The sequence below is a fragment of the Watersipora subatra genome, chromosome 2 (assembly GCF_963576615.1).
Source record: "Watersipora subatra chromosome 2, tzWatSuba1.1, whole genome shotgun sequence".
NCBI lineage: Eukaryota > Metazoa > Bryozoa > Gymnolaemata > Cheilostomatida > Watersiporidae > Watersipora > Watersipora subatra.
This window is the reverse complement of record NC_088709.1, coordinates 35,631,304-35,647,137: the sequence shown is the minus strand read 5'-3', so window position 1 is coordinate 35,647,137 and position 15,834 is coordinate 35,631,304. Positions and strand designations below refer to the sequence as shown.

Below are 15,834 nucleotides of genomic sequence, written 5' to 3'. Positions count from 1 at the left end.
CATATACGAATGAGTGTGTTCATTTAGCTGGTAGGGTTCAGTGAGCAAGTGAGAGTTCTGTGAAATCCAGCCTTTTAGACTGCGAGCATGCATTGAGTGGAAAAAAATATTTCAGGACTAATAATATTTCCATCAACAGCAATAAAAGTCATGTCTATCTGAAGTCAAGGTTGGCGGTTGACCAAAACGAAATTGCTTAGCTTGGGATGCCAAACCCACAGCATTCGGTTTCCCAAGCCAAGACATGGCATAATTATTCACCTTTCATGATAGTAGAATTATTGTGCATGCGCTTATTGTCTGTTCTCTAGTGGCACAACTGACGACCCCTCATGCCACCCGAGAGTAGTGCGAGGGTACTACTAGTTGATGACAGATTAAGTAAAGGCTGAGCAAAGACAAGGATATACAATTATTTTCCGAAACAACTGTCGATGGACTTCATTATAGCTGGTGTAAAATAATTGAATTACGAACAATTTATTGCTGTACATCAACAGTAATACTTGAAAAGAAAAAATATGGCGCATCACAAGCAATCAGATGGAGATTTAGCTAAGGTTAATAATGTACATGTAGCTCCTATCCATATTGGTTATGACATAACTGACACGTGCCGTGGATACACCTAGCTATGAGATAATAGAAAACATTTGTCAATATAATCTATAAGATATCTTGTGAAATGGAGAAGTGGCTGAGAAAGATGTCTGGATTGCAATACTTATAGAGGCCTGAGTTGAACAAGATAAAGAGCAATGAAATTCGAAATAAAAAATCAATTTGCAAGCAAATTGATTTATCTATCTAGCGAAAGCTGGCTGCAAGTATACACTTGAAGGGAGATTCTGTTATGGTTTAGAAAATCTTTACAAGATTAGTTACTTGTGGAGTAGATAAAGAAACAATGAGAATCGGCTATTCTCGTAGTAAAAACAAATGCTAACTGTCCGCAGAAAAGCAAGTGAAAACACTAGCAAATATAGAGGAGCAATAGCTTGGATTTCTATAGTGACTAGCAGTGATGACAACAACAAGTGATGACAACAAGGTTGAGAAACTGTTGCATGAACCAGTCATGGAAGACCTACTCTTTTACTTTAGCAATAATGACTCTATGTTTGGAGTCGTCCTCTTGTGCACTATCAGGAGAATCCCTCGGGTGAATATCCTGAAATGAACAAAGGATTTTACTTTATGGTCATAGCGTGTTGCTAAATACATGCATCAGCGTGTTGCTAAATACATGTATCAGGGTGTTGCTAAACACATGTATCAGTGTGTTGCTAAATATCTACTTTGCTTGGCAACAAAAAAAGACACATTTTCTGTTACATGTTGCTATGAACGCACGAATAAAATATTTTGCTATGAGAGACAAAGAAGAAGCATGTAATAGATCATCTGAAAAAAAGGAGAATATGAAAAGGAATAATGTGCCAAAACATGTGTATATGATTAAATCTATTCAGAGTAAAAGAAATGGTAACCACTCTCCTTGAATATATCATATGAATACTGATTTAAGTTTGGTTCGATTCCTTTTTTAACACATATGATATGCGTGGAGTTTTCATACCACACAGACATGACTACACATCTGGGATGACGCAACTTTATAATAATGAGCAAGCGGTAAAGAAAAGAAAACTAACCATATACATAGTATAAGATCATAAGATTCTACTGGTTTGTAGCAACTCATAGACTAGTAAGAAGGAACAACTCATAGACTATTAATAAGGAACAACTCATAGACTAGTAATAAAGAACAACTCATAAACTAGTAATAAGAAGCAACTCATAGACTAGTAATAAGGAACAACTCATATACTAGTAATAAGGAACAACTCATAGACTAGTAATAAGGAACAGCTCATAGACTAGTAATAAGGAACAACTCATATACTAGTAATAAGGAACAACTCATATACTAGTAATAAGGAACAACTCATAGACTAGTAATAAGGAACAACTCATAGACTAGTAATAAGGAACAACTCATATACTAGTAATAAGGAACAACTCATATACTAGTAATAAGGAACAACTTATAGACTAGTAATAAGAAACAACTCATATACTAGTAATAAGGAACAACTCATAGACTAGTAATAAGGAACAACTCATAGACTAGTAATAAGGAACAACTCATAGACTAGTAATAAGGAACAACTCGTATACTAGTAATAAGGAACAACTCATATACTAGTAATAAGGAACAACTCATAGACTAGTAATAAGGAACAACTCATAGACTAGTAATAAGGAACAACTCATATACTAGTAATAAGGAACAACTCATAAACTAGTAATAAGGAACAACTCATATACTAGTAATAAGGAACAACGCATAGACTAGTAATAAGGAACAACTCGTATACTAGTAATAAGGAACAACTCATAGACTAGTAATAAGGAACAACTCATAGACTAGTAATAAGGAACAACTCATAGACTAGTAATAAGGAACAACTCATAGACTAGTAATAAGGAACAACTCATATACTAGTAATAAGGAACAACTCATAGATTAGTAATAAGGAACAACTCATATACTAGTAATAAGGAACAACTCATATACTAGTAATAAGGAACAACTCATATACTAGTAATAAGGAACAACGCATAGACTAGTAATAAGGAACAACTCATATACTAGTAATAAGGAACAACTCATAAACTAGTAATAAGGAACAACTCATATACTAGTAATAAGGAACAACGCATAGACTAGTAATAAGGAACAACTCATATACTAGTAATAAGGAACAACTCATAGACTAGTAATAAGGAACAACTCATAGACTAGTAATAAGGAACAACTCATATACTAGTAATAAGGAACAACTCATAGACTAGTAATAAGGAACAACTCATAGACTAGTAATAAGGAACAACTCATAGACTAGTAATAAGGAACAACTCATATACTAGTAATAAGGAACAACTCATAGACTAGTAATAAGGAACAACTCATATACTAGTAATAAGGAACAACTCATAGACTAGTAATAAGGAACAACTCATAGACTAGTAATAAGGAACAACTCATATACTAGTAATAAGGAACAACTCATATACTAGTAATAAGGAACAACTTATAGACTAGTAATAAGAAACAACTCATATACTAGTAATAAGGAACAACTCATAGACTAGTAATAAGGAACAACTCATAGACTAGTAATAAGGAACAACTCATATACTAGTAATAAGGAACAACTCATAGACTAGTAATAAGGAACAACTCATATACTAGTAATAAGGAACAACTCATAGACTAGTAATAAGGAACAACTCATAGACTAGTAATAAGGAACAACTCATATACTAGTAATAAGGAACAACTCATAAACTAGTAATAAGGAACAACTCATATACTAGTAATAAGGAACAACGCATAGACTAGTAATAAGGAACAACTCGTATACTAGTAATAAGGAACAACTCATAGACTAGTAATAAGGAACAACTCATAGACTAGTAATAAGGAACAACTCATAGACTAGTAATAAGGAACAACTCATAGACTAGTAATAAGGAACAACTCATATACTAGTAATAAGGAACAACTCATAGATTAGTAATAAGGAACAACTCATATACTAGTAATAAGGAACAACTCATATACTAGTAATAAGGAACAACTCATATACTAGTAATAAGGAACAACGCATAGACTAGTAATAAGGAACAACTCATATACTAGTAATAAGGAACAACTCATAAACTAGTAATAAGGAACAACTCATATACTAGTAATAAGGAACAACGCATAGACTAGTAATAAGGAACAACTCATATACTAGTAATAAGGAACAACTCATAGACTAGTAATAAGGAACAACTCATAGACTAGTAATAAGGAACAACTCATATACTAGTAATAAGGAACAACTCATAGACTAGTAATAAGGAACAACTCATAGACTAGTAATAAGGAACAACTCATAGACTAGTAATAAGGAACAACTCATATACTAGTAATAAGGAACAACTCATAGACTAGTAATAAGGAACAACTCATATACTAGTAATAAGGAACAACTCATAGACTAGTAATAAGGAACAACTCATAGACTAGTAATAAGGAACAACTCATATACTAGTAATAAGGAACAACTCATAGACTAGTAATAAGGAACAACTCATATACTAGTATGAAGGAACAACTTATAAACTAGTAATAAGAAACAACTCATAGACTAGTAATAAGGAACAACTCATATACTAGTAATGAGGAACAACTCATATACTAGTAATAGGAACAACTCATAGACTAGTAATAAGGAACAACTCATAGACTAGTAATAAGAAACAACTCATAGACTAGTAATAAGGAACAACTCATAGACTAGTAATAAGGAACAACTCATATACTAGTAATAAGGAACAACTCATAGACTAGTAATAAGGAACAACTCATATACTAGTAATAAGGAACAACTCATATAATAGTAATGAGGAAAAACTCATAGACTAGTAATAAGGAACAACGCATAGACTAGTAATACCATATACTGGAATATACATGGTGATAAGCAGCACCTACCCTCATTTTGTAGTAGCATAAAAAGATGCTCCAAATGAAATCAGCGCAGGCAACAGCAACTGGGTGGACATGTACAGGAACTTTTTTGAATATGAGGTACATGACGAAGGGGAAGTATAAAGTGTTACACTGCAAAATAATTAAAAAGATAAACATATTAGTGTGATTAAAGTTATTGCAGCCATAAACACAATGGCCTATTTTTCTAAAGCTGTTATTGTGATGTTGAATTACAGAATTTTAGTGCAAATCCACCCTGATTCAACAGTTGCATGTTGAACAGGCACCAAACTCAAACAGCTCTATAGATAAAAGAGAGCATGAGACAGATAGTTCCTATACTTTAGTTTCCTAAGCTGGCAACCGAGATGATCATCAGTGTGTAGTAGCATTTTTACTCAATAAAACACTACATATTTACAAGTCTTAGTTGATTAAGCTCGTTTCAGTTATTTTTGCGTCTTGGGATGCGAAAGCATCCAGTACATGCAGTTAATTGTCTAGCTTAGTTTAATCCATATTATACATCAGGAATACTTGACCTCAACAAAATGTTTCGTCTCGACAATCATGTTTGGTAGTACCGCGATGAGAGCCAGCTGAATCTATGACTGGACGATTGACATGGCACCCACCCCGAAGACGAGCTAGAAGATGGCCAGGAGCTTAAGTGCCCCGATAGCAATTAAGACCAGCACAAGGCAGAATGAGAGAGAGCAGAGCCACTTCATACCTACTTTTGTTGACATGTATCCACAGATAATAGTGAAGCAAATATATATTTTAATACTGAAACATACTGCGTTGTTTCTTAGAGTTCAGCCGAGGCGTTAGTAAAGGAGCCCGGCAGGCTTCCTCCACGGTACTCTTGGTCTACAGAGTCATACAAAACATACTAGCCATAAACAGATCATTCTAGCTGGAGGTGACAACTTTAGCATGAGGTAGTAAATGGTTTTGCAATCAACGATCTTCATTGAAACACTTTAATCACGAATCCTACTCTACCTTGAGCAATTACAACTCAAGCATGAGCAATTATAGCTGAAGGTTGAGCAATTATAGCTGAAGGTTGAGCAATTATAGCTCAAGGTTGAGCAATTATAGCTCAAGGTTGACCAATTATAGCTCAAGGTTGACCAATTATAGCTCAAGGTTGACCAATTATAGCTCAAGGTTGAGCAATTATAACTCAAGGTTGAGCAATTATAGCTGAAAGTTGAGCAATTATAGCTGAAAGTTGAGAAATTATAGCTGAAGGTTGAGCAATTATAGCTCAAGGTTGGGCAATTATAGCTCAAGGTTGAGCAATTATAGCTCAAGGTTGGGCAATTATAGCTCAAGGATGAGCAATTATAGCTCAAGGTTGAGCAATTATAACTCAAGGTTGAGCAATTATAGCTGAAAGTTGAGCAATTATAGCTGAAAGTTGAGCAATTATAGCTGAAAGTTGAGAAATTATAGCTGAAAGTTGAGCAATTATAGCTGAAAGTTGAGAAATTATAGCTGAAGGTTGAGCAATTATAGCTCAAGGTTGGGCAATTATAGCTCAAGGATGAGCAATTATAGCTCAAGGTTGACCAATTATAGCTCAAGGTTGAGCAATTATAGCTCAAGGTTGAGCTGTAATTGCTCAACCTTGAGCTATAATTGCTTACTACATGTTATTCTATAGAGTAACCGGAATAGAACTAGTAATTGTGACAACTTTAGGAGGAGGATGCGTGAAGCCAACTTGCTAAACAGATCCAGATATGGAGTCTTACTAGATAAGCTGTTGGTCCTTTTTCTTTTAGCTCTTCAAATACGTTTTCTTTTTTTTCCAAAATACTCAAAACTGTAATGATAAACGGAAGTTAAAATAAATATTTACAACAACAAAACTGAAAAGAGAAGACTAAACCGAAACGCAAACAGGAAATATGTCAATAAGCAAGCGCTACATATAAATTAGTCCTTTCAATGGAACTATCTCAACAGTATGCGTTTTTTCCCATAAAGAGTCGTTGACTCTCTATGGCATTTTTATTCCAGTTAAAAGGCTAACAAGTTTGCAATTTGAAGATGGTAATGATAATCAGCATAATGTGTATGTTCAGTTATGTATGTATGCTTGTAACAGACTATTAAATGGCAACAAACTAGAACTAGGTAAAATAATCTGTAGCTGAAAGTACAGTGGAACCTCGGTTCTTGAACATAATTCGCTCTAGAAGGTTGTTCGAAAACTGAGTTCTTCGAGATCCAAAACAAATTTTCTCATTAGCATTAATGTATGTAAATTGTAATTCGTTCTAAGTCGAGAAAACAACTTCAGTACCGTATTTTTTAACATTTTACACCACAAACTGTACTGTATACTGCATACTATAAATAAAAACAGGTAGATATAGATTGTGTCTAATTTAATTAAACGATTTTTTCATCTATAATGATAAAAAGAAAACTATAAGTAAACATTTGGTACGTTTTGCTCTTACAACATCGAAAACATTAAAGGTTAAGATACAATACTAAAAATTGCAGAAATTGATAATGAAACAAAAGAATGCAACAGATCAGTTACATCAAAAATCATGTGAAAAAGAAAATATAAACAGTAATGGCAAATTTACTTCACATCTTTGAAGGAGAATGCTCAAAAACAATTTAGGGTAACTCGATTAGAGGAGTTGTCTCCCTAACAAATATCTTCGGTAGACGAGACGTCGTCCTAGATGGTTCCTTCCTTGTTGTAAAGATTCTATGAAGTGTAACTTGCTTCTCCCTTTGTTGAGAAGTTTCCGAAAGTGACTCACAACAACTTCGTTAAGCATATAAGCTGCTCTACTGCTATTCATGCTGTTTCCGGAGCTGCTCTGAAAGTTTAATTCCAATGCGTATGCTCCGGTTTGATCGACAACTGAATTTATGTTTGAAATCCGAGATGAACAAATCTCAAATTCTTTGGTTGAAAACCGAGTTTTTCGAAAATCGAAGCGTTCGAGAGCCGAGGTTCTACTGTATTGAGTGCGACAGATATCAATCTAGCAGCCTAATTATTATCATTAGTATAAAAGGCAGCCAGCTAGAGCCATTAACTCTACTACCAGGTTACAAACCTATGAAGAATGCACAGGTGCCTAAACTTCCCGCAAAGAGTTGGTCTAAAACCATTTTCTTCAAGACAACTCCATTGCCAGTACCAGGCAACCTTCGGGCTAGTAGTCCGTACCAGGCCACGTAGAAAGGTGCCAGCATACAGCCTTTAAAATAGCCAAGCAACTCTCTCAAAGGATTTAGTACAACCTGCTCATATATCATAGTTGAATATGGAACACTGAAAACCACTTACCTGAAAGTTGCTGTAAGTGACATATATGCAGTTCATTACATCAGCGCAGAAGAGTACCCTTTTTTAAATTTTAATGCTATAACCAATATTTGAATTTCACATCTAATATGACAAACTAATATAGTTTTCTAGTTCACCATATTATGCGTGAAAGCACACACCTCCCACCAGAGCTATATTTTTGGTGCTCTGATAGTCATATTCTTTTACTCTAGAGATGAGCTTTTGTTGAGTACAGTCTCCAGCAGCATATATCGACCCAATTTGCAACGACTTGGTTACCCATGGACGAAGGCAAGCATAGCCTTGTCTTAGAAACACTGTAAGCAAAAACTGACATTAATCGGTAGTAAACTTAATGTGCTAAGGGTAGGCATATTGCTACTTTAGGCACTCTCAATAGACTTGAACTTATTGTGATTTTTCGACAACTAAAAAACCCATTTAACCGGTAGCAGTAGTTTTAGTTTGTTCTTTCCATGTGGCAGTATGTATTACGAAAATGAATGACAACCACACCAATAAGCTTTCCTTTTAGTAATGAGCAAAATAGTTTTAGAACTAAAATTGACTCTTCTTCATGATTATAACTTGCACATATGTTATTTAAACTAAATTGAATTTGGATTAAGGGTTTACATGGTACAGTAAAAAAGTAAAGAGATAATTGCCATTTAGTTAACCACATAGGCCTATATATAATCTATTATTCATAAATAACTTAACAAATCGTTTGTACTCGCTTTCAGCTGCTGTAAGCTTCAAGGATGCGGTCTTTCCTCTCATCAGGCTGTACTTACCGTAGCTAGAAGAAGGATGCGGTCTTTCCTCTCATCAGGCTGTACTTACCGTAGCTAGAAGAAGGATGCGGTCTTTCCTCTCATCAGGCTGTACTTACCGTAGCTAGAAGAAGGATGCGGTCTTTCCTCTCATCAGGCTGTACTTACCGTAGCTAGAAGAAAGATGCAGTCTTTCCTCTCATCAGGCTGTACTTACCGTAGCTAGTACTTACCGTACTTACTGTACTTACCGTAGCTAGAAGCTAAGTACAAACTATTTTTTAAACTATTTATAGACTGAGCTCCATACTTCAAGTTGCAGGTTCTATATTAGCTTTACTTTTAGTAATTATCGTTTAGATAATTATTTAATTTGACAGTATGTAAATATAAATGTATAGATATACTATTTAAGTACAGCTTGAAATACAAAAAATGAAGTAAGCTAGCATAACAGGTCACTTTGTCAATCCGAATTGGTTAGATCAATGCATTGCTACCCTCAGGGTTGATACTCTGAAAGAAAAACCCACCTGGCTAGGCCCAGACTTGGGTATTGTACCCCCAATCGCCTGGTTGGTTAATTTGAAATACACCCCTTAAACACTGGGAGTGTTTAGGGGGTGTATTTCACATCCGCTGTGAAATACAACAGTGTGAAAAAAGCTATGAGAAACATGGGCCCTTTCACTGGCTTGGCTGTGGAAACCCCCTCCCCTAAAGTAGCAAATATACTGAAAGTGCCCCATGATCTGAAAACCACCTAAAACGTAATTTTGGGCCGAGCCTAATGGGCCTTTTGGGGGAGTATCAACCCTGGGAATGCTACCTGACATAACCGCTTCAACCTTTCCCACTTTTCCAGTTTTATCCACACATCACAGATTTTGACGTCACTATTACGTTAACTACAAAGAAAATAATGATATGTAGGCGTCAAAAACGTTTTCGAACACTTTGCCATTGAACAGAAACGACTTCATAGTGATGCGCAAATAACAAATACTACGAATTACATAGAGGGTTTATCTATATAAAAAGAGAAACAACGAACTGAATACAGAAGCAACTAATAAACCAAAACACATTACATCAATGAGCAGTTATATTCACCACAAATAAAGTGTGCTAAAGAGCCAAGCAGCAGCACACACCCGAAAAAAATCATTGACACGATAAGTTTGTAATAGAATGTTAGTTTCAACTGGCAAGATATGTAGTTGGCCTCTTCTACACAGAAGTTAATATTATTATAGAGCACATAGTACCACTTACATTACTAAAAACCAAGGGTTTTAAAAGATAATCAAAAATACAGATTGACAGATTGATATTTTTAGGAATTGCGAGAAAGCCATGTGAGCGTTACAATGAGATTTCAATCGCGACAGGAAGTTTCCTATCGAAGACCGGTGCGCCATTGCCGGTATTTGCTATTTGCCAAAGGCAGGGGAAATAATGAGGAACGAAGGAGTTCGCATTGGAAAAAGCTCGTTTCCTGTTACAACGGTTCCTTAATTGACTCGCTGGTCATCTTAGCTGTTGGATAGATACATGTAAATGCAAATGAACTGGAATGGCAATCACGTGACTTTTACGTTGATGAAAATACGTAACGTATGCGCCATATTGGAAAGCTAATCGAATGCTAGTTGCGTTTGTAAACAAACGGTGAAAAATGACAAAAAATGTGCATGTTGAATAGTTATTTTCCAGCTGGGTGTTAATGAAAACTCCTCCTACACAACGTTTAGAGTGCCCTGATAGAATAAAACCTATTTATAACATATGGAGTGGGATATATCAAATGATAAGTAGATGTAAAATAGATTTTCGTGGACCATGTTATTCATACAAACTGCTGTATTACAAATGGATAAACCCAGCAAATGATATATTCAGGAAAATAACAACTGTTCCATTATATTAAAATTTATATTACATATGCATATGGAAAAACTTAGCACATGAAGTATTTCGATAAAAACGACACATACATGTAGGCATGCTGCCAAAACAGACACTGTTTTCAAGATTTAAGTGATAATAGCTTTTGAATGTATGATATGTATAATACAGTATCTGTAAAAAATGGAATGAACTACTGCAACAACTAAACGGAAATTAAAAACAGTTGTAATAGAGGATAATCAAAATAATGCAAATAAGGAAATGCAGGAATTAGTGTAATCAGATGATTAAACTTATACATACACGTTACAGAAACTGTGTAAAAGGAGATTTTTATAGCACTGGATATTGAGCCAAGGTGCATCAGTTTCTTAGAACTAAATCAGATTAGGAATAACAGCGCAACAACAGCTGCAGATGAATATTACAGTGATTACATCGTTACTGGCCTTTAAAAAGTACTACTTTAGTATTGTATGCCACAAAGATGCACCTTGCGGCTTGAGTGTAGGATTTTAGCATAATGATGCTGTCGGAGATCATAAAACGTCTGAATAAGGTTTTTCATCAATGACGCAGTGGTTGGATATGCCAACTGCCGTATCCGTAAGGTGTTTCCCAAAGCATAACACATCACTAGATCTTACGCTACTGATAAAATACACCACACAATGGACTGGATCTGGCTTTGTATTAATACGAAAGTATTGAACTGCAGCTAGCAGGATCCTGATCACATCGTCTGATGGATGCACCAATCCTCCATTGTTTTGTAGCTTGAGTAGAGTATAGAGATGTCGGTACTGGATACTTGACTTAGTGGTAACCAGCGACTGACGGCCATTGTCATGACAGCACTTTAGTTAGCTTTTGCACTATGTAGCCAGCTATATAGACTATACTGTTACCTATAACAGAAATTTGACATCTGAAATCATTGAGTTCCACAAACTGATAAACTTCTGGAGTAGCCTGTATGATGAGGATCTCGTTTTGAGCAGTAACATTACCTGTCTTACTAGCATCTGATTCTGCACCACATTTGCTGATAAGTTTGCGAAAGGTAGCCTTAAATTGAGTAACAGTAGGATTATTATTCCAACCACCTAGACAAAAGCATCAATTATAACAATTACATAAAATCAACAAAAATGAATGTCTTATTCACATAAACATAGTACCCTTAATATACAACAATACAACTAATAAAATAAGCAAAAATACAACAGCTCAAAATTCTACCATATCGCTATGTAAAATGAAAATGTGGCAATTTTCACTGGAAGTCATTCATAATCCATCTTAGGCATAAAGCTTAAAGATTGACTTGCAACAAAATTCACATTACCGTTATTTGATATGAAAAGATTCACCATGTCTTACTCTGTTGTGTTGTAGGCAGGATTGTTAAAAATCGATGACTTTTTTTTTAAATCAAAAAAATCGATTTTTATTGATTTATTTGATTTTTTTTACTCAAATCGATTTTTTTGATTTTTTCTGCTTCAAAAAGATGTTTTGTGTTCTAAATTGCAAGTTATTGTTATCAATTTGGAATTTATGATTTTCAGGGGTATTATGTAGTTTTATTACAACAATTAGGAAATGAAAAAACATTTACACAGTTAACACACGATAAAAAGGACAGCATAATTTATGCGTTGGACATTAAATCCCAGAAACTAAGATGAAGAATCACAGAGAACAGATCACACAACTGCTAAGCTGCAGACATATTCATAGGCACTTGCTGTGGCAGCTGTCACTGTTTTGCGTGCTGTTTGAGGTTTCTAATTTTTTTATAGATATATCTACTTTAAGTTGAGCAACTTTGCAGCACTGTGCTTGACAATATGGTTTTAAATTCAATCATTGAAAAGTATCATTCAACATTGAAAAATATTACCTTTAAATGACTTAAGTCGAACGTTTTAACCTGCTGTCAAAACATGGATCATTGAAATGTTCGTTGCAGATAAGTGCTCAAAGATCAGGCATTATTCACTCTTCTGCGGTTGCGATACCATTGTAAATAACAAGAGTTCTCAGTTGCTTTGTTTGGAAATCTAAAAATTAAAATGAAACTGTAGTAGTTAGTTAGCAACAGTAGTAATAACAATAGTATTATTACTCTTATCTCCTTACTGCTAGCTATATCCAGATACAACAATAAATAATATTATAGGCACAACAAACATTTCCTTCAAATATAAATATTTAGAAATAACCTAATCGTTTGTAATTCCAAAATGTTCATATAAAAAAATTCCAAATTTAAATAATAAAAAACCTTCGTTCTGAAGGAAGAACATTTCACTCACTAGCTTATAAATTTATCTAATCCCCGACAAAATACAGTCAAACTCGTACACTCAGTAGTGCCACTAATCGACTCTCACTCACCCAGTGACTAGTGTAGTAGAACTAACTAGTGGCAGTACTAACTAGTAGTAACACAACTAGTAGTAGTCGTAGACTTGAGCAATAGTAATAGAACTAGTAGTAGAAGTGACTCACTTGTGAAATGTCATGCCTTTTCCTTTAAAAGTCCATTATTGCGGTTTTTGCAGTTCATGTAATAGCAATAGCACTGTGCACCTACACCCTTCTCTCTTTTACATAAATTATTAGTAGTAATCTCCGTAGTCTGTTCCTTTGATTTAGCGGTTTGTTCGTGATCTTCCATAGCTGTTAAATCTGAAATTAGATTTCTTTCTTACATTGAACACAATGAAATTAACTCAAACCATAGATATATAACCTAGATTGGCCAATAGGGAAAAAGCCTGTCAGATTTAATTAGCATGGCGTAACGTCATTGTATTGTACTTCACGCTTGACTGCACTGTTGTTAACAATGAAGCTAATGAGGAGAATTTGACAAAATCACATTTATTTTCACATAAAAACCTTCTTGGATACATAATCCAGTAAACTAATGCAATTCTGTGATAATATCTGATAACCACCTTAGATTAAAACTATAAAAGTTATGAATTGTTGCGAACAAATCGTGAGCCATCAGGGCTTTATTTGCCACCCTCTCCTATCCCCATTCTCTCTTTTCCCCTTCTCCAAAGAAGAAGTGAGAAGGGGAGAAGAGAGAAGGGAGAAAGGAGAGGGGGTGGCAAATAGCCCACCCACTCAAAGACCCAGACCCTGGCTAGGTAAATAGACTAATGTCATGTTGAACTAAACATGACTAAATATGATGAGCCTGTGAAGTTTTGATCTGATCAGGGAAATGGAATCAATGGCTTTCTTAGCTAGAGCTGGAACGAGACCAAGGAATGCAGGGTCGGACCAGAGTTAGGGTCAGCAATGAGGGCCAAGATCGGGTCGGACCGGGTTAGCACGCGCGATTTTTTATTCATTTAAGGTTAAAAGATAGTTCCATTACAGCCTAATGTTGTGACATCAATAAACTAAGATAAAAGAAACCATTATCACACCAATCATTATATTTGGTGGCTTGGTTTATAGATGCAATCTACAATTTATGGCTAAACATTGGTGGATCAATGCTATTCAATGGGTGATAGATTTATGGCATGATTTGGCTAGTGTTTTTATTACAGATTTTATTTTCAACTGCTATTATAATCAACAAGAGATTAGTTAAGAAATACTTTACAAATATAGCAATAGATAACCCAGCATAGTGGAAAGCAAAAATCCATCACTTCTCTAAAACTTCTGGTATTAGTGAAAGAAACTAAAACTAAAATAAACTTGCTGGATTGAAGGTTCTTAGACGCGCTTTTAAATTCCTCAGGATGCCCTCATTGTAAATGCCTTAATAGTATTGAGGTGGACCATTCTTTGTAGCTTAAAGGTTGATTTGCAATAAAATTCACATTACAGTTATTTGGTATCAAAATATTCACCATGTCTTACTCTGTTGTGTTGTAAGTGCCAAATACGTTGAAATATGATTACAAGCATTTAAAAGCTCAAAAACGAAAAACCACCGTAGATTGGAATCTCATTATTTCGATGACATCGTCATTACAGTTTGGTTATCGTCTTGTCACGTGATGTTCTCACGTGAATTGAAAAGCCAATAAAAAGCTAAATATAAAACTTATCATAGCACTAGTTTATGACAAACACTTCAGGTTTTACCGAAGACCCCGTATCAAATATAGATGCTCGCTACTTTACAGTTTTCTTTCGGCATTATTCAATCGTCAAGTCATAATCTGATCATGTGACCCAATACTTGGAAAATAATTTTTGCAGCACTTTTCGATCATCGTAGGTAACCAACAGGCTCGTCATGATTATTAGACAATGATATATACTCCTTCGAGGTAAGATTAAAAAGTTTAACGATTTTTTACGGTAAGTTATAAGATATCAGTGCTAAAAGTGACAGCATTACAATGACGATAAAACAGACGCTTAAAAACAATAGACATGGTTTTATTGAATGCGTGAAGTATATTTATGAAAATATTTTGACGAATGAGGTTGCATGAAAGTGTAAACAGAAACCATCCTGTAACAACTACGTACCATTAGAGCCGTTTTGGAAAGCGAATCCAAACTACGGCGGTCTCGTGTGGCTGCGATTAACTGTTCGTTTTTTAGCTTTTAAGAGCTTGTAGTCACATTTCCACATATTTGGCACCTACAACACAACAGAGTAAGACATGGTGAATCTTTTGATACCAAATAACTGTAATGTGAATTTTATTGCAAGTCAACCTTTAAGCTACAAAGAACGGGCCACCTCAATACTATTGAGGCATTTACAACGAGGGCATTGAGTGGGTGGGCTATTTGCTCCCCTCTCCTTTCTCCCTTCTCTCTTTTCCCCTTCTCACTTCTTCTTTGGAGAAGGGGAAAAGAGAGAATGGGGATAGGAGAGGGTGGCAAATAAAGCCCTGATGGCTCACGATTTGTTCGCAACAATTCATAGCTTTTATAGTTTTAATCTAAAGTGGTTATCAGATATTATCACAGAATTGCTTTAGTTTACTGGATTATGTATCCAAGAAGGTTTTTATGTGAAAATAAATGTGATTTTGTCAAATTCTCCTCATTAGCTTCATTGTTAACAACAGTGCAGTCAAGCGTGAGGTACAATACAATGACGTTACGTCATGCTATTTAAGTCTGACAACGCAACCGATGGAGATAGCTATTATTGGCCAATCTAGGTTTATATATCTATGACTCAAACGTTACCTGAAAATGGCGTCGGCCGGATTTCCGTACTCGCAAATGATTTTTGCCCTTTTAGGGGTTTT

At 35.1% G+C, this 15,834-nt stretch overlaps 1 protein-coding gene across 2 annotated transcripts; it reads right to left on the bottom strand.

The window, feature by feature from the left end:
• Positions 1-456: 456 nt before the first annotated feature.
• Positions 457-10,076, bottom strand: LOC137387579 (mpv17-like protein). 2 transcript variants are annotated; one of them, XR_010977921.1, is made up of 8 exons: positions 9,944-10,076; positions 9,498-9,576; positions 8,051-8,209; positions 7,657-7,800; positions 6,322-6,392; positions 5,356-5,428; positions 4,556-4,684; positions 1,161-1,171 (listed from the first exon to the last, which is right to left on the bottom strand). XR_010977921.1 is itself a non-coding variant. In XM_068074044.1 (7 exons), the coding sequence occupies exons 2-7, from the start codon at positions 9,502-9,504 to the stop codon at positions 1,088-1,090; spliced, it is 594 nt and encodes a 197-aa protein (XP_067930145.1). In that variant the 5' UTR covers positions 9,505-9,576; positions 9,944-10,076; the 3' UTR covers positions 457-1,087. The 2 variants fall into 2 exon arrangements, 1 of the variants encoding a protein (XP_067930145.1); XM_068074044.1 differs by lacking the exon at positions 5,356-5,428 and having other exon boundaries at positions 457-1,171.
• Between the last annotated feature and the right edge of the window lie 5,758 nt (positions 10,077-15,834).